The 24,302-nt window shown below is 33.0% G+C and overlaps 2 protein-coding genes across 4 annotated transcripts in view; one reads left to right on the forward strand and one right to left on the reverse strand.

Annotated features, from left to right (window-relative positions):
* Nucleotides 1–1,430: 1,430 nt before the first annotated feature.
* Nucleotides 1,431–10,963, forward strand: LOC132561872 (uncharacterized). The gene is made up of 13 exons (XM_060226581.1): nucleotides 1,431–1,497; nucleotides 2,875–3,097; nucleotides 3,506–3,588; nucleotides 3,747–3,857; nucleotides 4,671–4,880; nucleotides 5,241–5,356; nucleotides 6,072–6,192; nucleotides 6,710–6,935; nucleotides 7,399–7,598; nucleotides 8,278–8,523; nucleotides 9,172–9,278; nucleotides 10,288–10,426; nucleotides 10,804–10,963. Exons 1-13 carry the CDS (start codon nucleotides 1,431–1,433, stop codon nucleotides 10,947–10,949), a joined length of 1,995 nt encoding a protein of 664 aa, XP_060082564.1. The 3' UTR covers nucleotides 10,950–10,963.
* A 2,335-nt stretch (nucleotides 10,964–13,298) lies between these two features.
* Nucleotides 13,299–24,302, reverse strand: part of LOC132560779 (CAP-Gly domain-containing linker protein 4-like) — a 35,188-nt gene continuing 24,184 nt past the window's right edge. For all 3 annotated transcript variants that reach the window (XM_060225472.1, XM_060225457.1, XM_060225465.1), the window contains 6 exons: nucleotides 21,806–21,928; nucleotides 21,451–21,574; nucleotides 21,064–21,155; nucleotides 20,562–20,607; nucleotides 19,907–20,001; nucleotides 13,299–19,227 (listed from right to left, as the gene is read on the reverse strand). In XM_060225472.1, coding sequence (XP_060081455.1) covers nucleotides 19,001–19,227; nucleotides 19,907–20,001; nucleotides 20,562–20,607; nucleotides 21,064–21,155; nucleotides 21,451–21,574; nucleotides 21,806–21,928 — 707 coding nt within the window. In that variant the 3' untranslated portion in view covers nucleotides 13,299–19,000. The remainder of the gene's footprint in view (nucleotides 19,228–19,906; nucleotides 20,002–20,561; nucleotides 20,608–21,063; nucleotides 21,156–21,450; nucleotides 21,575–21,805; nucleotides 21,929–24,302) is intronic.

Genomic DNA, 24,302 nt, shown 5'->3' on the forward strand with positions numbered 1-24,302 from the left:
GTCGTTAGCTAAAGTAAACATCATTAGATCAGTATATTAACTTCAGACAATCTAGATTATGTTAAAGCCAACTTAGTTACGTTCACTTATGTGCCCCACTCTAGAAATACACTACTGGGGACCAGATACTGTTGACCTTGTCATCATAACCATAGTTTCAATGTTTAGGTATCTGAAGACTCATTAGTCACCAAGTATACCATCCATTAGCTTGGTGATTGGGTTGTTCATGAAATAAACAAATCACAACATTCGGCTTCCTGCATGTGGCGAAATTGAAGGCATCATCGTGTATTGTCTAGAATGCATGCTAGTTCTTGGTTAGGTATTAAATTTCGTTTGCTGAGTTTATCAATCAGTGTGAACAGCCATGGTCATTTTGAAGCGGTGACTACCTCACTGAACAACATACAGGAGGCACGTCGCATGCTTTCCAGACCAAATATTATTGAATGTTATACCCAAAGACACAACCATCTCGGCACCTTCAGGTCCATTTTGGAAGCTTCCTGAGAAACACAAAGGGTATGGAATGTCAAAATGTATGTAAACTTGGTATCTAAATAAAATACAGGTAAGAAAGAAACATAGATATAGATTTGGAACAAATTAGCATCATGATGTTGATGCATGCTTCTTTTGTTCAAGTCTATCATATACTAGAATTACTGTACCAAACTTGTGAATTGTAGATTTGAGAAAACAAAGTCAGTGCAAACCTCGCCTACAAATGATAAACCGAGTAAATCAATTTCAAGAAACTGTCTCTGTTTTCCGTTCAGACGCTTTCGACCAGATAACAATATATAGGAATACAATACTAAAATAGTAATGACTAAATCTTATATCCCTTTTTTTGTAGAAAGGGATAGTGACCAATCAAAAATATACAAGAACTCTGCAAATACAGTTGTTAATATTCAATGTTTAAAAACAACCATAATACCAAAAACAACAAATAAAAGAAAAGAGAAAAAATCTAAATATTACGTATATATAATTTTTAAACACGCATATTTGTCTGTCAAAAATTCACATTCGACTCTTCAATAACCGGATTTCACTTCTGTTCACTAGAATTATGTATATTATGAAATAATTTGTCGTGAAACCCTACATTGAAATATGTACGGAAGTGAGTTACCTGTTTAGTTAGATTTATCTCCCCTACACTTACTCAACTCAAAGGTATTTAAGAGAGGCAGAATAAGGGAATTTGATAAAATATTGATTTATTTAAATGAACGTATCCTGATTTGTATATAAATTTATTTATCATTAATGTATGATAGTTTGATTTTTTCCATTTTTCCTGTGTGAAAACTTTGTGTAACATATAGATTATTTGTCTTTATTTGGGAAATACCCTTGTGGGGCCTCTTTTACCTGTGGTACACACCTGAGAACGCCATTTTGAATTAGATGAAAACATGGCGCCCAATATACAGGGTCTAGCCCTGCTTGCATTAAATTTAATGCTGGTATGGCGATCTGCAGGTAAGCATAAAACTAACACAAGTCTTACATGTGATTTATACTTTTATCACAGAAAAACTATGCATATTTCACGCATGCATAACACCTGTTGTCTGATTTTACACCTGTAAACACTGCGCGGTTAGTCATCTTACTTCCGTAAAAACAAGGCTTGAAATTAAACTTACTTCCAATCTGTGATAGTTAACAATTATTGACATATTCTAAGGGTAAAATCTTAAATTGTAGGATTTCTTCTTTAATTTTATAAATTAAGAGTACCATTATGGTCAAGCATTTTGGCGATTTGACGGGCCTGTGATAAAATATGTACACAGTTATCAATCTGTTTTAGAGAAATAGAGCATACTGTTTCGTGTATGGTGAAAAGTTGGATATAAGTGGAACGATGGTTAAGTTAACAGGATTCCTAAAGCAATCAATTTTCCAGCAGACCACTCCATTTACTTATTGGCTGTATATATACTAGAAACTTGCACCATTTTAAAGGATTCGCAGTCATTTTGATCACACTGAATAATGTCTTGCCAATTTCTATATTTCACGGTTTCTAATGCGTGGCAGAGATAAAATAATGTAAGTAATTTTTTAGCTTCAGAATGACACTTCTTTTATAATTGAATTGGGATTTTGAAGTTGATTTGTTCAGCTTTAGAAATAGTTAATTATATTTAAGAGGTGTCATTCTTTGTCTAAATTCAGTGAAAGACCTTATATATTTATTTAGTCATACTTAGCAGGCTGGGAACAGTCCCTTGATATGTTTTATTGATTTTGCACATCTTTTGATGAATTTCAATGATTTCTAAACTTTTCCAACGACTGTTTCTGAGAAGTTTAAATATTGTGAAAATGTTATATATTGGGCACACTCAGTTGTTGAAATAAACGGGTTTAAGTTTTATGTATTGATCATGTCTGTCACGACTTTCTTATGGTGTTCCAACCTGTTGAGTCTATGCTGAAAGTAAAACGTTTACAGAGTCTTCCTCCTAAATAACATTCTTTGACAATTGCAAGGAACTTGTGTCTGTTCATTTTTAAGTCATTTCTACATTTGCTTATCCTGGAGAGTATCATAGAAGATTGGATATTGAATTGACTGATAATCTCAGTCACACTCAATTAATTTCAAAAACATTATTTACTTTTCAAACATTTGAAGATCAAAAAGCAGGAAACATTTTCAAAACTTCAAAGTGGAGGTAACAAGAATTGTCTTCTTTTTTTTTTTTTTTTTGGTTGAATTTGTGGAATATTTGTCAATGTCCATGATGCCATGTTCTTATTAGGTTTGTGGTTTAATTGATCAACATTTCTACATAAATAGAATGAAACAGCAATAAATAATCTTGTTTAATACTTGATTAATTCCAGTATCACAAGTTCCCAATCAGCCATGTGTAATACCAGAGGAGTACCATGGTGACTGGTATACACAAGAAGCTGGTGTTGACACACAGACAATTGTCAATGCTGAGAAATGGGAGATACAAGGAAGTAATGCCAAGACACTGCAGTGTACAGATATGCATATTCATCCCTTCACTGGAATAACTGTCCAGGATGGCCGTAATGCAACCATGCTCATGAAAGAAATGTAAATCTACAAATACGCCATAACATGTTTTTCTATTTGTTGTAGTTGCAAGTTTATTTAACAGTTAAAGGATTTAAAGACATTTTACACAAAGTTTATCTGGGATATTTGTGACTTTTAAAACATTTTTTTTATATATATGGTACAAAAGTGTGACAGCTTCAAAGGACATTAATGATCTTGCTTTTAGATTTCTTTTACCCAGTTAATTTTTTTACAATCTTTTATTTTCTTTTAACACAAAGTTTGTATAGAAACAAAATAAAATATTTGAAAAATGATTCAATGTTGAGTTAAGAATCAATTCTGAGTGTTTTTCTCTGTAACAATCAACAGATATAAATACTTGTCCACTCTGCTTTTAATACAACTGATTACACTAACACAATGGCTTTATGTTTTCCCTAGGAACGTGGCACCAGGTACAACTGTATGTTTCTTCTGTGTTGATGTGCTCTGGAGAACTCCTAACATCCTACAATACAGGAAAGGTATCTATCCACCAGTAATTTCCCTTGTCTTCTAATAAGCCCACCCCTGACTTTGAATCAGACTATGTAACCTGCTTTAAAATTTTATATTTTATTTCATATAAACTAATAATATTTCATGCCATATTACAAATTGAATTTTATTTTCTGTTACTCAGAGGACTGTGTGAGATCTGGCTCTGGATTTGATATCAGTTTGAATGCATCATGTAAAGGAATGAAGGCTAACTATGGTCTTCCTACAACAGATGATGCCATCACCATGTTTCGTAAGTACTTTGAATATTAACAATTAATTAATTGTTAACAATTAACAAAACAAGGTCTACTGAACATCATGCTGCATAAAAAGAATACCTACAGATTACACTGACAAATACTAAAAACCAGTGAGATCATTATCCTGCATTACTTTATACAGCAAGTAAATTTTCCAAAACTTATAAATTTTATTGAAAATAAAAATGATTTAGGTAATCTGACCCAAAGGGAATGTATGATCTATAGCCATCCTGTTTCATCTGTTGTTGTCCACCATCCATAAGCGTTCCATGCTGTAAACTTCTTAAGGTCCACCAACTAGGTTTAGCTCATGTCTGGGTCAGTCTGTAATTCAGTGTGGTCAAACTCCAGAAAAATACATTAATTTTCTCCAGTTTCACTGCTGTCATTGAGCTGAACATTGGGGAAGATGTTAAGGAAAAGAATTTATTTTTCGACTTTTTCAAAACGCAGTAGTCATGATTGCCATTTTCTAACACTTCTTTTAAACTTCTGCTCAAGTTCTAACATTGGTTGATTTAGCTCAAACTTGTCTGAAATGATCCTGAGATGTTCTGAAATAGTGTTATTGGTTTTTTCTCCATTACTGCCAGAATTCAGTTTTGTTTTATTAATTGATCCCACTGTTGTTATAGAGATGTTTAGATTAGATGGCTGTTAAGATCCATGGGCCTTTTGTTCTATTCTCACATCTTTAACAATCCAAAATGGTACTAATTACCTTATTAACAGTACTGTGGTCAGGCATAATAGATTTCATTATAAGTGTATGTTTATTTTAATTTTTCCAACTAATGCAGGTCTGGCTCCAAAGAAAGTGAACTGTATTTCGACATTTGAGGGTGTGTACCAGTTTTCATATGAAGTAGATGTTGGTGGTGGAGGTATCTGTAACAACCCTCTAAGTCAGATAGAGGCGTGTCAAGATCCTGGATCAGCATACGTTGATAACGAAGTCTTCATGATGACCTACGCAAAATGTCCGGATGTCTCAACTTCCAGGAATGAACGTAAGCATCTTTTTTACTAAGAAAATTATTTTATAGATGTTTAACTGTAAGTATGGTCCAGCATTAAAGTTAATCATACATAGCATTACACATAATTAGATTTTGGTATATTATGTAATGCCAACAAGCTCAATTAAATCATTATAATGCTGCATTTATACCTCCTAAATTTAAACTTACTTGGAAAAAAATGATGTGAAGTATGAAGCAAAAAAATGTGAAGTTTTACAAGATAGATTCATTTAGAAAACTTGTCGTGAATTGACAAATTTGCATTTGTTTTTTAGTTTTTGGAAACTTAATTCCAATCAATGGATACCTAGTGTGCCTGGAGAATTGACATTTAATTTTGGTTTTTAGAGACTCGCTACCAATGTATGGGTACCTGGTTTGCCAGGAGGAGTGGACGAGGTTACACATATGCTGCTATAGCTGATACTGTAGAGAAAGACACAAGAGAGAAGTTTAAGTGTCTCGTAAGTTTACTGTGTGTTGATGTCTTCCTAAATTGCCAAACTTACATACATATTTGAAGTTTATTACAATGGTTACTACCTTGTCCTTAAGTAAATAAAATACCACAGAATTCTACGATTATGGTTGAAGATTTGTTGTATTTTGAACATAAAATGTTTATGTGTACATTTTTCTGTAGTTTCCACTCAATACATTATTTCATTTATGTTGATGTTCATGTCTGTTACATCACTTTATACATAGTTCTTTAAAGGCTTATTCATAACACTTTTTTGGTGTTTTTTGATAGATAAAAAAACAACAAAAGATTCTTCGCAACAAACATTTCATGCTGCACAGTATATCTCTGTGATCAGTTGAAATGTTTGAACCTTCATGATCTCTAAATTTCTGACACTTACTGTTTAGATAAAAAGTAACCACAAAAATAGCTTGTAACATATGTACTAAATAAAATACCTTCAGAATTTGTAAAAATTCCCAATTAAAAAAATTGTATACAATGTGATCTTATTAAATCCTTTTTATTTCTTACTGGAGAAAATGACTTATAAGGTGGACAGTTTGTTGGCTTAAATTTATAGATAATATCCTTATGATACCTGATTAAATTGAAGTTGAAAACATTGAGAGTTCAGTCCAGGTGACTTTTGTGGAAACTTGATCTTTATGTTAATGCTATTTTAAAAACATTTTAAATTCCTTCCTGAACAGATGACATTGAAGAATCAGAAAGATGCTAACAACCAGATCCGATGGGTGATGTCCAGGTTTCCTGACTGCTCTAAACTTAATAGTATCTACAACGGTCCAACCAAGTTTGTCCTCACCAGAAGTAAGTTCTTTCAACATGCAGGGGTCTAGATTAGCCTTGTTATAGTGTAGGTGTGTTTCAGATGGTTATAGCTTCGAGTGTAAGATGTCTGGACCTAGTTGTTGATAGCATTGAATGACTATTGATTTACAGTCATCGATACGCTGAGATACTTCAGGACCTTACTAATGTATCTGAAGAAAGATCACCTATCATATAGACCAGAGTATTTAAAGGATGTAATGAGTTTGCTCAAATTTTTAACTGTTATTGTGTAATGTATTGTGTTCTCTTCGCATATATAGGTATAAGTGTACCAATGTTATCATGTTATTTCATGTTAGTTTGATCTTATTGGTGGATTAAGGATTAAGGTCTCCTGACACAGCTTTGTGAGTTTTTTTTATATTTTATTGGATATTTGATCCTCAGCCTTAGGGCCTGGTAATATTGAATTATTTGATTGTAATATACGTTGAATTTGTTTTATTTTTATGTTGTTGGTCCAAAACTGATCTTTTGTTCTTTCCATCCTCAGTTCCACCTGTATCTGACTACATGACACCAAAATGTAACCTACCGCGAAACATCACTGGTACCTGGTTCACCCAGGGGGATGCATACCGATCCAATGTCAAGATCAACGAAACTCACATCACTTTCAAAACTGCAATCAATGAATTTGAGTACCAAGAAGTGTTCTACTCATGTCAGCAAACACTTGGTACTCGTTTCCTCATGACCAAGGTCACAGTCGGCAAATGGTGAGATTCTATGTCTGGTAACTGCAATTTGATTCACAAGAAAATTCTGGTTTCTTTTCCATTTTTATGGATTTTCATATAGAATATATAGCAATTATTTTTGCTTAATTTCAATATAGATATTATCATAGATAGGTTTTAATAGTGCTACTTTATAAATAAGAGAGTTCGATCATTAAAGGTGACTGTAGAACAAGTAGCTCCCCTTATCTGTATACCTAGGCCTCATTTGAAGAATGATTTTATTTGACAGTAATAATTTTATTGAGATAAGGATTCATCCTGGCAAAGTTTCTATATCTGTGCAAGGGTGATAAACGAAGACATTTTTTTTTTCCCTATAGAGATATAAATAATCCCTCATTTCAAATTTGATATGGATCACTCTATCTGAGATGACATAGAGATAATAGATATGGTGACTGTGAAACTGATTCCATTGTTTGGTTTTTGAATATTCCAGTGAGAAGGATTTTGTGTGTTTTGACCTGATGCCACGACATCACAGCATTGTGAGGTACAGAGTTGGTAAACCAAACAGATTGACGGAGGATGAGAAAGCTGACCCTAATTATCTCACCAAGAAGTTTCGTGAGGCCTGCAGCTGGATGTCCTTCACCTTTAACCGTGACGACACAGATTGGAAATATAACGTCCTTATTTGTACGTTTCAAAATAGTCAAATTTGAACTGAATATACTTTTGTCAAATAATATAGCGTAGATGATCTCAAAATGTATCAGAATCTTTATTAGAACTTTGAAATACCTGTTTTCTTAATTTTAGATACAAGGCACTTCTCTGACACTCTTCTGTAATATTTATTTGTATTTTATATTATGACTGCAACGGTGTCCAATTGAATTTTCCATGAATATATGAAATTTTAGTCAATTTTTCAAAAAAAAAAAGTTGTTTTGTTGAAAATTATAGAACACATTCATAAACAAACATAACTTCAAAAGATAATGATGCTACTGATTAATGATTTCACCTAGAAGGGAATTTAAGATGAAGTTGCTGAAAGAAATTAAAAATATTCTTAAACTGGAGGATTTTGGAACAAATACTTTTAGAGATCAACTTCTGGCTGTTGGTTCTCCTTACTGAAATAAGAAATACATATACAGAGTTGCCACTTCAATTTGCTTCCTGATATTGACCTAGAGCAATTCTTACTTTTTATTCTTAACAATATATTTTGTAAACTTTAGAAAGGCAGTTCATAAGTTGATTAACATCCTTTGCATATTCGAACTTAGTCTCTGCAAATCAGTGTACAATATTAATTTTTACTTTCTTCAAAATTGATTAATTCATCATGGAATATTTTTGATTTCAGTGAACCCACCTTCTCCTGTTCCCTGCCCAGTAGCTGGTAGATACCAGTTTGAACAAATGGCTTCCCGTCAAGAAGAGAAATATTCCACCCGTATTCGAGGTGTTACTAAGAAACCTCGTGTTCAAGTTGACTGTCGAATTATTGTATCAGAAATGAAGTCATGCTCCAATGATATGACAAAGATTGAAGTTGATGCTGAGTACTGTGAAACTGTTGACTACAGAGGCAGACCAATTGGAGAATATGGTAAGTGACAGTAACAGAGCACATCTGGATGACTTTTGAACCCTAATATGATACCAAACTTGTCTGGATAATCTTTGAACCCCAATGTGCTGGTAGACACCTCTAAATAATACCTGATCATTCTTGTCAAGATACTGTTGATCATGAGACTACAGTGTCTTGATTAGAGGACATTGTTTTGTATTCAAAATAATTAGAGCATCTCGAGAACGTCCTTTGATATTCATGTTTCCTGTAAGAATGTTGTTTGATAGCTAAATTAAAATCCTTTTCCATCCAATTAGTTATGTCCTTCTGGTCCCAGTTGTTCAAAGCATGATTAGAGTTAAACCAGTCGGTTGTGTCCTTCTGGTCCCAGTTGTTCGAAGCATGATTAGAGTTAAACCAGTCAGTTTTGAATATTTTCAAATATTAATTTGAATTTGTGTCTCTCTTTTTTTTTATTGAAAGTCCTTTTTTTCTCTAGTAACATTTATTGTTTGTATTATTACCATTGGTTTTAACTGATGTGTTTTTGAAGTATTAAAACATACCAATTGTAATATCACCAATCATTTCTAAACATGTCTATCAAGAACTTATGTAAATTGTAAAGGCCATAAAGGCTAAACGTTTTCCCCATAGTCATTACAAATATCTTTATTATAGATGTGTCTGATCACATACTGATGTGTGTGGGATTCTGGATGGAAGACTATCGATCTTACCTCATTACTTGGGATGAAGAGGATGCTATCTCTGCCTTCAGATGTTGGGTAAGTGTAAATCTGTCTTATTTCTCGCATTACAAATAATCTGAACTCAAACAACCTCATTAATTTTGGGGAAAATGTGAAAATAGAAAAGCAATTATTGTCAGTCTGTTAAGATAGCAGAACTTACAATTAGCGCATTTGAGAGATTAAAAAAAAAACCCATATGCACTAGCAGCAACACCTGAAGCTTTCTTGTCCTGGAACTTACATGAAACTGGATGTTTCAGACTACCCAGCTGTATAAATTGTTTCTGACTTCTACATGGATGTTCAGACATCCTGAGTCACGAGATCAGTGGTTTCTTCTTCATTATAACTTCATCAATAATCATTTTCTCATTGAATTTTTATAAATACCCACAGCAAATGTAGGCAGGGGCTAAATATTTGGATTCTACCTGTCTGGTGGCGTTTTGAGAGCATATCTCTTACACCATTCAAGATAACTTTTATGCACACACCAACCAAGTGATCTAGCAGTGCTATTTTAAATTTAACTGCTGAGCAGAGCTCAGTTAATGGTTCCATGGTTACCACAGAAACAAATAGTCAAAATCAATTATTTCAGCATTTTTGGAGTGTTTCTCCAAAATCATTTAAGACAACTCCATGAAACTTCTATACCCATCAACCAAGTGGCCTTCTGCTATGGGGGAATCTCTAGTGTTGTTATTTTGTTTGGTTGAATTAGAAACAAGTCATTAATATCACATCTCAGGAGCATATCTCTTGAACCAAGTGGTCTAATGGTGCCTTCTGCTATAGGGCTGTTTTCAGTTTTGATATTTTTTTATTACTATGGTAACAGTCAAATTCAATTATTCCAAGGTTTTCAGAACATATTGCCAAAACCGTATATATTATCAAATGATCAATTAGACCTTGATCATCACTTCTGTTTGATCATTCACTATAAACATTGTAATCTTCGCCTCTGACTGGGCCATTGGTGTTGGAATTGAAAGGATGTGTCCATGTTGGTCTTTAAATTCTAACATCTAACTTCTAGGTTTATGAGCGAACTAGCTGGACAGATGTGATGATGTCCCGATCCCAAAATGCTCGTTGTCCTAGAGCACAAACTGCCCAAGATTACATGATGGCAGGAACTGGTCTCTCTCTCCGCATGACAGAGTCCGAAAGGCTGTGTAAGTATCCATAACTGTCCCATCTACATAATATAATCAGAAAAGCTGTTCAGATATTGGTAATACCTCCCTCCGCATGACAGATTTAAGTAAGCTATGTAAGTATTGGTAACCCCTCCCTCCACATGACAGATTTAAGTAAGCTATGTAAGTATTGGTAACCCCTCCCTCCACATGACATGATCAAAAATTACTGGTAATCCTTCTCTTTAAATGACCTGGGGAATAAGCAAGAATATCATTTGCATGGAAAAATATTATATATTTGAAAAATGGAATGTATATAATATTATGTTGATTTAAAAGGAAAGATTTTGACATCATATGTAAAGATTTAACATTATCCAAATTTTCATCCTTTTTTTTCTCTCCCACAGTTGATGACTGTCCACAGAGATTTGACCCTGGCATCAATCCTTACAAGAAGCCTACCACAATCTATGTCCTCAGCAAATCTAATGCAGTTTCTCCATCTAAATTCTTCCTCGTCTTGGCAGCTTGTCTTCTGTTCTTCATTCACTAACTTCTGTACATGTTCTTCATTATCAGGCCAATTTCATAGATTCATAAATATCAGAGACAATCTGAGTTTAAATTTCAGATAAGTCATCTTGAAGATGACGTGTATTGTGTGTAATATGTAACTTTACACAAGGTTGTCAAGGTCGGGAAAATGTCGTTTTGATACTACAAACAGATTCCATTATGAATTCTGAAATAATTTGGTGATTTAAGTACCATTGAATATTAAATTGAGAATTAACCTTAATAGGAGATATTCTTACAGATCGGTTAATTGATGTGTTATCCTGTGCTGGTTGTGATAATCTCTTACTGCAGTGTCAGACAATTTTCCAACAGATGCATTCCAAGTTAAAAAAAGTATTCTGTTTATCACAAATAAGGGCAGATATGTTTTCAAATCTAGTTATTTTTTAAATGAACCTCGTTCCACAAAAAATTAGAACAAAACTAAAAAGAGTTCATTAAAAGCTAAGTATCATTTGGACATTTTTTGTTGATGTATGTATGAATTATTTAACAAAGTTCACCCAGATTTCTGAGAATTCTGATTTTCTTGTATCCTTATGTTTGTAATCTCATTTTATTGTATCTTTTATGATGGTAATATTTTAGTCAGGGAAAAAGACAGTTGAATGTATTTGTACACAAGGGGGGATGTATAACACCTCTCTGCATTTTGTTTGGAACGGATTAAATCGTTGAAAAATGCCTGAGCTGTCCCATCGAGGAAACCGCCTTTATTTGAAGAGCTGTACCTTTAATTAAAAAATAGTAACAGTTCCTGATCAAGGTCAGTTTGCCATGAAAGGTTTGTTGAATGACAAAAATACATTATCTTATTAAAGGAATGTTATAGATGTACTTGGAATAAATTCACATATCATTGGTGTGTATATGTCTATTTTTAGAAACATTTTTTGTTAAATGAAGCAGAGGATGGTACAGTCTATATATGTGAATGTGTGAATGTTGTTGTTGAAAGATGAAAAAATGTAAAATATTTTTAGATGAATGAAAAAATTGTTGAAAGAGATTTAGAACTGTGTGTATGAGCATATTTGAAGTGATTATTGTGCTATATTGTATGTTAATGAACAATGTAATTATGTAAATAATCCTAATCAGTTACATGACAAGTTAAATGGATTTAAAAGATGTATATATGTGTCGGAAAATGAGCGAGATTCTACTTAAACATGCGTCTAAATTCATTGACACTTGACATGACTGAATATCAATGATTGAATTAATACAAAAGAAATCAATGTCATGAAATGAAATAAAAGTTCAAACTCTGATATGATTTATTAATACTAGTTATTAAATTTCACAGGTATATCCTAAATTCTTAACTTTTATTAATGTGAAGTGAGAAGGTTAATTGTCTTCCCTGGAAATCAAAAGGCTTCAATCTCCAAACATGACATTGAAGTTAGTAGTTTTTCTTGTTTTCGGAAAGAAATGTGAAATTTTATGAAGAAATTAATCTTTGAAGGTAATGTTAATTATTTCTCGGATCAAAAATGTAAAGACATCTGTTATTGTAACAATTTCATTCCTTGTACATAAAAACTTGCTATTTGTGATACTATACAGTCCTGTATATAACTCGGTGCCATCTTGTACATAAAATGCATCATTCATCATTTCAGGTTATCTATCTAGCTGCAAGATAAAAATCTCCATTTTATCAATATCTATAGACCAGATTAGTGTACTGTTTGAAAAATTTTATTTTATGATTAAGTAATTACAGAAAACAAGTTGGGTTCTGTATTTCCCATATATTTTAATTTTAATGCAATAAAAAATTAACATTCGCAGTTGAACATTGCACATTTAGGTAAACATTTACGAGATTTCTGAGGGAAAAAAAAATATTATTGATAATTTTGTGTCTAAAATAGTGAAGAATATTTGTTTTATGACATTAGCCTGAATGTAGTTTTTTTAACACAGACATATATAGTCTTACCACTAATTATATGCCTAATATTTCAGGACAGTTTATAAGGAGAAACAGAATAATGTACAGATGTCTTGAATCCGAAATTTTGTCAATGAATCATAACATTTTATACATACTTTTCTTAATAAAATCTTGTTATATAAAAATGTTTTTGTTATAATATATATACACTCCTCCAGTTGTCATCACCTTCCTAGTATTATTTATTTCTACTTGTGCCTTTTTCAAGACAAAAGGATTTCCTGTCGTGTCCACAAAGCATTAACATCAACTCTTAACATAACATGGAGACTCAAAATGTATAAACCAGTGAACCCTAGCAAACGGTTCACATATATCTCTCAGTATACAGTTATCAAAGAAAACTCGCACAAAGTATCTCTTTCTTGTATTTTCTTTAATGCTTTTTTAATGTACCTGATGTTTTATTAATATCATCCTTATCAATGTACACGTGCATTGTGTATCATTTAGTGTGAGACAAAACAAGGGACATAACTCAAGATGAAATGGGACATAACTATTACACAAAAGATAAATCATAAATTAAAGACGATTATACAGTAGCTGCTAATAAAAACTGCCGACTTGGGCCCGGTTTGTCAACCACCATAAGCTTATTGACATGCTAAAATTTCAATCTTCATAAACAGTGTATTTGTATCTGAATTCCAGATAACTACTAACACATACAATAACAGAAAGTTCTCAATCTAAATATAAAACAAATCATTAAGCTTTTGACGCTTGCTACCACAAGGTCCAATATTCCTCTACAAATACTGTGCAAATGTGTTAGGAGAAATAATTAACAAATAAATACTGAGAGATTCCAACACCAACAGTATCTCTATATAGCAAGACTGTCATACACTACTATATTTGTTATACAGTGTAGTGCAGCGTATGTCTGATACCTATTTCATACTGTATATATTCCATAACAAAATAAAGAAAACATCAATGTATTGGCTGGTTTTAGATTATTTATCAATATAAAGTGTCCACCTTGAGTTTTGAACCCTCAAAAAAAACCACAGCCTTGTCTTTGTTGACCTCCGTGCAGAGTTTGATTAATACATACATCTCTTAAGAAATGAAGACATTGACTTAGAAAAGGATGGGACTGACATGTTACTGGATAACACTACTAGCACCCCCTTCCCCTTCACACACACATACACACACACCAAAACATACACACCACCAACAACCAACATCAAATGGCATTGGGGCAGTAACACCAATACTGAAGGTTATCAAAAACAATCACTACAACAAGATGTTTAACACAATCTGTACTGATAATTGCATAATGTACTGATAATAGCAACATTTTAAATGAACAAGATTTTTCATACATATTTTGTTGAATTGGCAAAATTGCTGGAGCTCAGCCATTGTATTGCCCTTTTTGTCTGTCTGGTGGACTTTTAGAGAAAATGTTTGGCAGGTTCACTTCATAAATTGACAATCTGTCACAATTTTGTAAATAGGTGTTGGTTGATTTTTTGAAGATAAATACAATTATACCACGACATCAAATAAGTATCACTTTTTAAGTCAAATGAAAATAGGAGAAAACAGCATTTGAACACTATCAAGAAAGCTGAATTTGAGGCCAAGCAAAAGGTAGAAATATCTTGATGACAAACTATACATTAGGTTTACCCAGTACCTAACTTATGAAAATAGGAGAAAACAGCATTTGAACACTATCAAGAAAGCTGAATTTGAGGCCAAGCAAAAGGTAGAAATATCTTGATGACAAACTATACATTAGGTTTACCCAGTACCTAACTTTTACTACAATAGTCATCATATTGCTTGGCAAATTTTTTTACTGAGAAAAAACGTTTACATGATTAGTCCCTGCCCTTCCTGTTTAACAGGATATTAAAAATATTCTTACAAGACTGAACATATTTTTCAGATATAAATCTGGTGGTCAGACACAATTTTATACATGACATATTAGGTATTATAAGATAAGGCCAATCAGTACAAAAACTGTTTTATGACAAGGAGACCCTGCAGCTTCTGGACCACAGTAACAGATACTGTGTAGTACACCATAATCATTAAATTACAATCTATGTAATAATAAAATAAAAAAGCCTTCACCTTTAATTTCTTGCAATATAAGCAAATTTGCAATGTCTATAAGTTGCCTACCCTTCCAATTCTGGCAGTGCTAACAAATATAAATATGTACGTTTTGCCACTGTAAACCATTTGTGTGCAAGGATAGTCAACAGGTAAAATTATATCGCTGCTGAAATATATATATATTTTCATTCAGCATGTGAAATCTTCATTAGTGTAAAAACTTTGACTAAAGAAAATATTCTATTTACAGTTCTATATAATTAAAATACTCTATAAACATTTAAGAAAATATGAGCATATCCTAAACAAAGGATGAATACAAACATTATTATTGGTATGCTTGCTTTCTACCCAAAATATTCACTGGGGTTGGTTGTTTGGTAACTGGTTTTCTGTCTTTGTGACACTACCACTACACATGCTCTCACTGATGAATGTCAAGAGCTCTAGTGACCTGATCATTAGTGAAGTAATCATAAAATCTACATGCCCTCACCAATAAAAGTCAAGAGCTATTTGTGACCTGATCATAAAATCTACAAGCTCATACTGATGAGTGTCAATAGCTCTAGTGACCTGATCATTAGTGAAGTAATCATAAAATCTACATGCTCTCACCGATAAGTGTCAAGAGCTCTAGTGACCTGATCATAAAATCTACATGCTCTCACTGATGAATGTCAAGAGCTCTAGTGACCTGATCATTAGTGAAGTAATCATAAAATCTACATGCCCTCACCAATAAAAGTCAAGAGCTATTTGTGACCTGATCATAAAATCTACAAGCTCATACCGATGAGTGTCAAGAGCTCTAGTGACCTGATCATAAAATCTACATGCTCTCACCGATGAATGTCAAGAGCTCTAGTGACCTGATTATTAGTGAAGTAATCATAAAATCTACATGCTCTCACCGATGAATGTCAAGAGCTCTAGTGACCTGATCATAAAATCTACATGCTCTCACCAATGAATGTCAAGAGCTCTAGTGACCTGATCATTAGTGAAGTAATCATAAATTCTACATGCTCTCACAGATGAATGTCAAGAGCTCTAGTGACCTGATTATTAGTGAAGTAATCATAAAATCTACATGCTCTCACCGATAAGTGTCAAGAGCTCTAGTGACCTGATCATAAAATCTACATGCTCTCACTGATGAATGTCAAGAGCTCTAGTGACCTGATCATTAGTGAAGTAATCATAAATTCTACATGCTCTCACCGATGAATGTCAAGAGCTCTAGTGACCTGATCATTAGTGATCATAAAATCTAACTGATTTTGATTGTTGTCCAATGTTTTACTGACTTTGATTTGTAGTGAATTGATTAAGATTAACCATGAAAGAGACAATGTACTAAGGTGTCACTTTTACTTAATCCTTGTTTAGAAGATGAAGCCCAAGCCTTCCCTAGCTTCCAGGAGACAGATAATATGAGATAGTGTGAGCTAACTTTTCTAACACTTGACTTAGAAAACAACCTTTAGTATTAGGACTGATCTGATTGCCCTTTCATGACAGGTTTCCCTTTTCAACCCTGATTTTACTGTGCCAGTTTACTTGATAAATATTCTAGTCCATGATGATGTCAATTAAGACAGGCTTCACTATATAAAGTAATACCAAACTTATCTTTCTGTCCCTGATAGAATCAAATTAAGAAGTTCAGGATTGTTTCATTAAACTTCAAAAGTTAGCAGCTTTTATAGAGACTCTGAATATAAAGGAAACTTCTCTCCCCATCATTACTTTCATGATAAGTAATTAAAACTTTAAATATTTATAACAAATTTGCCATTTTAAATCTTGAGACTAGACATCAACTTTGTACATCATAAAATCACAATTTCCTGTTTAAAGAAATTTGTTTCTCTCTAGATCATCATTTTTGAGACCACAAGTCCTTTTAAAGAACAAATTCATTCTGCATTAACCTGGAAAGGAAATAGTCCATTTCATTTCAAATGATTACCAAACATACTATGACTATTACATTTAGACCATTTGGGGTGAGTAAACCTAATTACATTATGAAATGTGCACACAACATTGTTACTGCTGTTAATTGAAAAACATGGCGTCCTTGTAGAATTCAGCAACTTAATTTACAATTAAAATTAAGGAAAAATATTGTGTTTATTCTGCTACACAACAACACTAGATATGTATGTGCATAATTTCTCACTCTAGAGGTATTACATTAAGTAAATTATGTGCGTACCTGAAGTGTATGGTTTACTGAACAAAGAAATTCAATAGATTGGGTTGAAGTGAGTCACTTATTCTATACAATACATGTCCATCTACAAAATGTCAAGCATTATCATAATCAACAGTATGTATGTACATGTATTATAAACATAATGCTTATTGAGTTGCATAAAATATGATCATTTGACCTGAGTAAATTACAAATATAAGTTGTATCGTAGAGACAGAGCAGTGACCATCTAAACCTTGTACATTCTCACTTATATACACTTTCCAATAAAACCCAATTTATAATCACTTTGCTACAGATTACAAACATGGAAAACTTGGTTTTTAAAATGAAAGCAAACTTTTCCAATTTCCAAAATGAAAAAAAACAAAAAAACAAAAAAACCCTTCCTGTTATATTGTATTTCCTTTAGTTTCAAACAAACTAAAATTGTATCTCCTTTTTAATAGTTTCAATCTCACTAAAAATCTAACATTTTATTAATATATCTTTATGTTCCTAAAATCTATTTACTGATCTGTACAGTCTACGACTTGACAAGCAAGAGTTACACATAAAAAAATATATCAATTTCATATATTTTTCCTTTGTGTCAAAATATCTTTTTGGCACAATCAGGTCATATTGTTCAAAATCTCCAATCAATGTTTCTCAGCAGCTTGAATACTTCAAGGAATCAATCATGTTTGGAACATTCTTTATTTCACAGATTACCTATATATCTTAAATCACCTGCCTAAATGTTCAAGTATCTGTTTTCTAATGACTTGTCAACAACAGTAACCATAACGTTAGCAGCAACAATTGCAAAAAAGCTTGAAATTAGTTAATTGTTCTTAACTGTGTTCTGTCTACTGTTAGTGTGAAATCTGTAGATGTTCCGAGAAAGATGAATCAACTTATGCCAAATTTGTTATGATTGATTGCCTTTCTTACTTTGTCCCTTTACTTCAATTGCCCTGTATACTGAGAGGTATCTAAATTGGAGGTATAAGGAGCCAACCAAACCCTTATTAAAGCATCAACTCTATCCTTGTTTCTACAAATGTAATCATTTTACATTTACAAAAGGGTGAGAATGAACCTTTAGAATTAACAGATATAATTTTTAAAAAATCAAAATAAACTCAGGTAACCATTTTTTTTACTTGATAAAGAAAATTTGTGTAAAAAAAAAAAAAACTTTCTCAAGAATAATTTACCATCAACATTTAAACCCATAAAAAAATATGCATGAGTACATTCCAACTTGACACATGTAACCAACTTTTTCACCTCCATATCAGAAAAGTCTGTTTCTTTCTCAGTAATGTATTAAGCATTCATTACACACAATATATTTCACACACACATCCACACAAGAATATTTCATAATAAAGCACCAAAAGTTGGTATAAAATATGAAAAATTTGATTGATGAATTCAGAAGTGGTCATACATGTGATTTTTTGTGTGTTGTAATTCTACTGACAATAATCTGGTTTATGTTATGTTGCCTTTACATATGAGTGTATATTATGATATACTCACATCCCGAATCCTTGCTATGTGTATAGAAGACATCTAACAGTAATACATGTACAAATTCCTGGTAATGTTAAGTGGTATCTTTTTATCTTGATATGTGATAGCATTACAGCGATGTGAATGTCAAACTCCATGTTCTCCAGATTTCTCCTAGTATTCATATATCTGTCTCTAATTGAGTGTCATGTTTGAATTTTCCTTATGTGACAAGAGTGAAGTTCTACGCCTCGCCTTCTCGTGAATGGTAGTAGTCCGACACAAGTTTTGACCCATTGATGCCACGCACCGTTATCTTACTGGGCCTCACCAACAAGCCATGGTCTGGTTTACATGAAAAGTAACGTTTGTCCTGAACACATCCATCATTTTTACCCTTGGCTGTCCGAAGTTCTACACCCACCCAGATGCCGTCGCCAAAGTCAGCTGGACCAATGTAACGCACTGTCCCTGTGAACATAAACATATAACAACATTTGAGCCATTCGCCCGTCATTTAATTACTACTCGCTCATTTCTGGCTTTAAAACTCTTTGAGAATTTTTCCTCCATTATGTATCTTGTTAACTTTTGTACATATGGTTAGTTGGTTTTAAATAGTGTTCATATTATTGTTTTGTATGTTACTGCTTCTTATCTTTGGTAAGTAAAGCTTTCCCCAATAACTTGTATGAGTCACGTTGCTTCTCATGATATGTAATCAGAGTCAAAAACTTCTCATAACTCTCCTATATTTGCTACTCCCAGTCCTGGAGTTAAGCCACTTCTTATGATTTTTCTAGTATCTCAGAGTCAAGTAGCTTCTCCAGTTTCCAATGGAGTCTAGTTTTTCTTTCAAGAGTTTTCTCTGACACACTTTAGGAGTGAAGTCACTTCTCTCACGTCTGTAGAGCCAAGCAACTAGAAACAGTTTTAATTTTATCTTTGTGCTTAATCTCATCTGTTTTCTAAAGAGTCAAGTTTGCAGTTTTTACATGTTTGTGTTTTACTTGGAGTGAGTAACCCCTGAAACACCAAAGAAATCATGTTTTTTCTAGACTATGTAGCAGATACATTAATAAACAATTTTTACCTTTACTGTTGCAGCTATATGATTGCTAGATCAAAATTTCTAAACATGTCTACCTACCTAATTCGCTATTACAAAAGACACTCATTCCAACTTCCAGCTTGAATGGTGCACTGGCACCAGGTATTCTGGCTAAGGACAGTCCACTTTTAGGTCTGAATATAATAAATCAAATACAGGTTTAGATTATTCGCACAATTTCCAGAATCTAAATAAAAAAAGTCAGAAGCACGACGATAAAAATTAATTATCATTGATCTATGGAAATTCATTCCAAGAAGTTTTTAGCAACAACTTGTTGCTTCCAATAGCAATCCCATGGAGACTTATTTTCTATTGATTGATGTACTTTTAGTAAGTCCAAAAAATACTTTTCATTAAAATATGCGGTATGCACATGAGCAGTGATAGCATCTGACATTGCAAGTTTGCTATCAGGGAGGTTTTATAGATAAATAGCAGGAACATATAATGAGAAAAATAACTTGGTCATTTACTTGTGTGAATTATATGTGGAAATAACTGAGCCAATTACATGAGTAGAGAGCAGAGTATGAACTGATCTGTCATTCCTTGTTTTGTATAGATCATGAGACAACAGTTTGCTTTGCACTATATCTATGTAATAATCTTATATTGTTTAAGGTATCTTGAAATGTATTAAATCTAATAAGTGTGGAAGAAATCAACTGAGCTTCTTTGGAATAAAACTTACCTTTTGATTGGAGTTTTTGCACGATTTTGGGAACTGAAGGGAACACCTGTAGTCAGAAAGATACCAAAAGATAGATTAATGGATATATGTTATCATGAAGTATGGATTAAAAGTGAATCAATATTTGATACTTGGCGATTATCACTGAAATGGAGGTGGAAAAGTCTGTTTGTTAGGATTACATCCTTTTTGTTCTTGAAACAACATAATCTAGCAATGAACCCCAATACCATCACTAAAATCCTCACATAAAGCAAGGGCTATGGCTTAATCAGTGAAACTTTATTTTTGCACTTCAAGTTGTAGCATCAAAATCTTGGATTTGACATAACACCTTCTCATTATGTACTTATTTACTGCTCTGTATACTGTGTAGTACCAGTCAAAGGTCCTATATGGAGGTAGCAATGCTCCCTTGCATGCATGCAACACAACACCCTCTCATTCATATGTGCACACCAATTCTGCATATGTAAAACAGGTGGCCCAATATTTTACTTACTGCTACTTGCACGTCTGTCAACTTTCTCTGAAACTGCACCCCAACTTATAGCATCAAGTGATTCATTGGAACTGAATCGTCGATCACCAAGTCTGTAACAGAGACCATTATAAAGGTATATATAAAAACAGGACTGTCTTTACTTAATTGGTAATTGAATTCAATCCTCTCCTTCATATAAAATCTTTTAAATTTAATCACAATCCCCACTCATAAACCAATTATAAAAATTACTGATTATCTCCCTTGGAGTATCAGAATTTACAATTCAAACATGGATATTCAATAACTTCTAAAAAGTCCATAAAGATGTTTACAAAACAATTCAATTGCAGTAATGGTAGCTTTTAGGTTACAATTTGATGTAAATTCTCTTATATGACTTACTTTTGTATGCGTGACAGAGGAGCAAACACACCATGTTTAGGTTTACAGTGAAAGTAGCGATCTGTATTGACAGACCCATCATTTTTCCCAACAGGACGGTCCAACTCTATACCATACCATATACCTAGTGATAACAATAACAAATATCAAATTAGAGAAAACTCTGCAGTATACACTACTTATCCAATCAATGAATTACATGTATTACAAACAAACTCACTGTGATGCAACTTTTAAAATTTATTTAATTTACGTTATATTTTTAAAAAAACTCCTTGAATCTATAAATCAGGTGTTCAAGATAAATCAAACCAAACAACCAAATTCTATTTTTACTAATTTTCTCTTTATATACCTGGTGCAAACTTCGCCTCCCCACAGAACCGAACTGTGCCCTTTCTCTGTCCAGCTACAATCACTCGATCTCCTAGGTCAATTTCAGCCAGATCTGCTATTGATGAAGTTCGACATTTCAGTCCTGTTTTACAAAAAAACATAAGAATTGAGAAAGGAAAACAAATTATTCGTTAGACTAAAACTCAAAAATACATTTTTCTTGTTATTTGGGATTTTGCTTAAAATCATTATTTTATAACCTTTTATTAGATGCACCCTAAGAAGTCCTTCTGTAACAACCATAAAATATTTTTTTGACAACCTTTAACTTATGTATGATCATTCCATATTAACAGTTCCTCCCTCCCCCATCTTTGCTTCTTGGTAACAAATTAATATTACTATTACTGATGAAAAATACAACTTTCACTTAAGTCCTTCTCCTTTTTAAATTTAAATGAGAGGAATTCAAATATATAATTATTCTTTATCTATTTTTACAATGTATGCATTATCTTCACTGCAAATATTTGAAACCAAAATATCACAACATCTTATAAATGATCAACTCTGGAATAGGATGGTATACCACTTTGGTGAATGTTTCTTGTACCTCTATGTTACAAAAATATATCCTGTATTTAAATTGTTTCTTGAGAAGGCTGAAAAACCTACTCTGGCTAATTCACATCTATAATGTAATTATTTTGCCCTAAAGTTGAAACCTACTTCAGACAATGATAAACCACTTACAGCTTTACTAAGTTTCTCAAATACTAGTCCAGTGACTTTTCTACAGAAAATGACATGATGCCTCACCCGATTGGGCTGGATATTTAACCTGAAGGCCTGGAAGGAAGTGGCAAAAATAATGGCAATTGACATCTATATGTCACAGACATATGCCTGTTCCCTGGGGCTTTTTTTTTAAATATCCTAATTACACGACTCAATAAAGAACTTGACCAGGTTATTATAGCATATTTCCTGACAGGGGGTTTCCTTTATTTCTTTAATTTATTAACTTTTGTCAGGAAGCTGAGATAATGGGTTATCCTGCACTGTCATATTTGTATCCTTGGGCAAGTGTTACCCCGAAATGCCCCACATGTTCATACATAGTGCTAAAGAAAACAAAAGAAAATGCATAAAAAACGACCCCATTGTCCATTGAAAAATAAACCTAGCAAACCGCCAAACTTACCAACATGAACATATTGCTATCATTCCCTTTATTTGCAGACATTTATTTTAACAATCCTTTTTTTAAAAAAACTACTATATACTTCCGCAACTAAGATGACTTTCAGCAATTTTCACTTCACAAGTTTATTTCTCTGAATCAGATCTATGTTGTATAACAATCATAGTTTATTATCTGTCCTCGTTTATGGTAATTAACTTTTATTAAATTAACTTAAATTACAAAATTAATAAATCATGCATAAAAGTTCATAAAAGTTAAAAATCAATACTTATATCCTATAAAGGTGCTGAATCACTTAACCTTAAGTCTTGAACTATTTTGTTTTACAATTTCAAAGTTAGTGAACAGTTTTACTGTATTGATATATAATGCTGTGTCATTATTCTCTCAGAAAATCTATCTACAGAATACAGTGACCACAGGGTAGATATTCATATTGCTGTGTCAACAACTTGCTTAGTATACACAAAGGCATTGCTGACAATCAACAAGTCTAATTAAGTTAATACAGATGGCCATGGTACAAGTTTTCCTTGAATTACTACAAAGTACCAGTTATATCATTCAGTTAAGAATGTGAAAACATCTCCATACATTATCAATGTGAAAAAAGCATGTTACACTGAAAATTGTTGTTACATCAATTAGCTGATAAGCCGGGGTACATTAGATTATTTAATTGTATACAGATTTGGGCGAGACTAAGTAACATTTGTGAGAATAAGCCGACATTTACCTCCGATTCTAAATCATTGGACTTGCTCAACTCAAATTATTGTGTATAGCATCTCTAGTATTTAGTAAGTAATCGTAAATAAAAACCTCCAGTTTTTGTAGTATCCACCAAACAATGAAAACAATTTCTTTCTGCGTATTCGAGCAATTAATGGACACTTTTGGAGAAAAGTGTATGGCTCTAAAAAGAGCCGTTTTGGCTGTAGTAAACAGTTTGAAGGCTGCAGACGGACGCGGTGTCTTGTTGCCTGGGCGGACAGTTATGGTGCTGGTCTGAATGCTGATGGCGATCAGACAAAGGGCGTGGGTGCCCCGTATTTGGTAGGAGAGATCTTCACGATCTTTGTTTTATGAAGATCACACACTGTCGTTAGCATCCGTAGCTGGGTCAGAATCAATATCCATGTTTTCTTCGTCCCAATCGTCATCATCGTCGTCACCATGAAGTGGACTGCTCAAGAATGATACGGGGTCGTTTTCGCCGAAATCGTCATTAAAATCATCATCATCTTCTGTTTCATTTCGTACTTGGCATCGTAAATCAGTAATTTCATCAGCTTTTGCCGAGGCGTAT

This window comes from Ylistrum balloti, unplaced genomic scaffold (assembly GCF_031769215.1).
Source record: "Ylistrum balloti isolate Yb309-2 unplaced genomic scaffold, AGI_CSIRO_Ybal_v1 Utg369668, whole genome shotgun sequence".
NCBI classification, from domain to species: domain Eukaryota; kingdom Metazoa; phylum Mollusca; class Bivalvia; order Pectinida; family Pectinidae; genus Ylistrum; species Ylistrum balloti.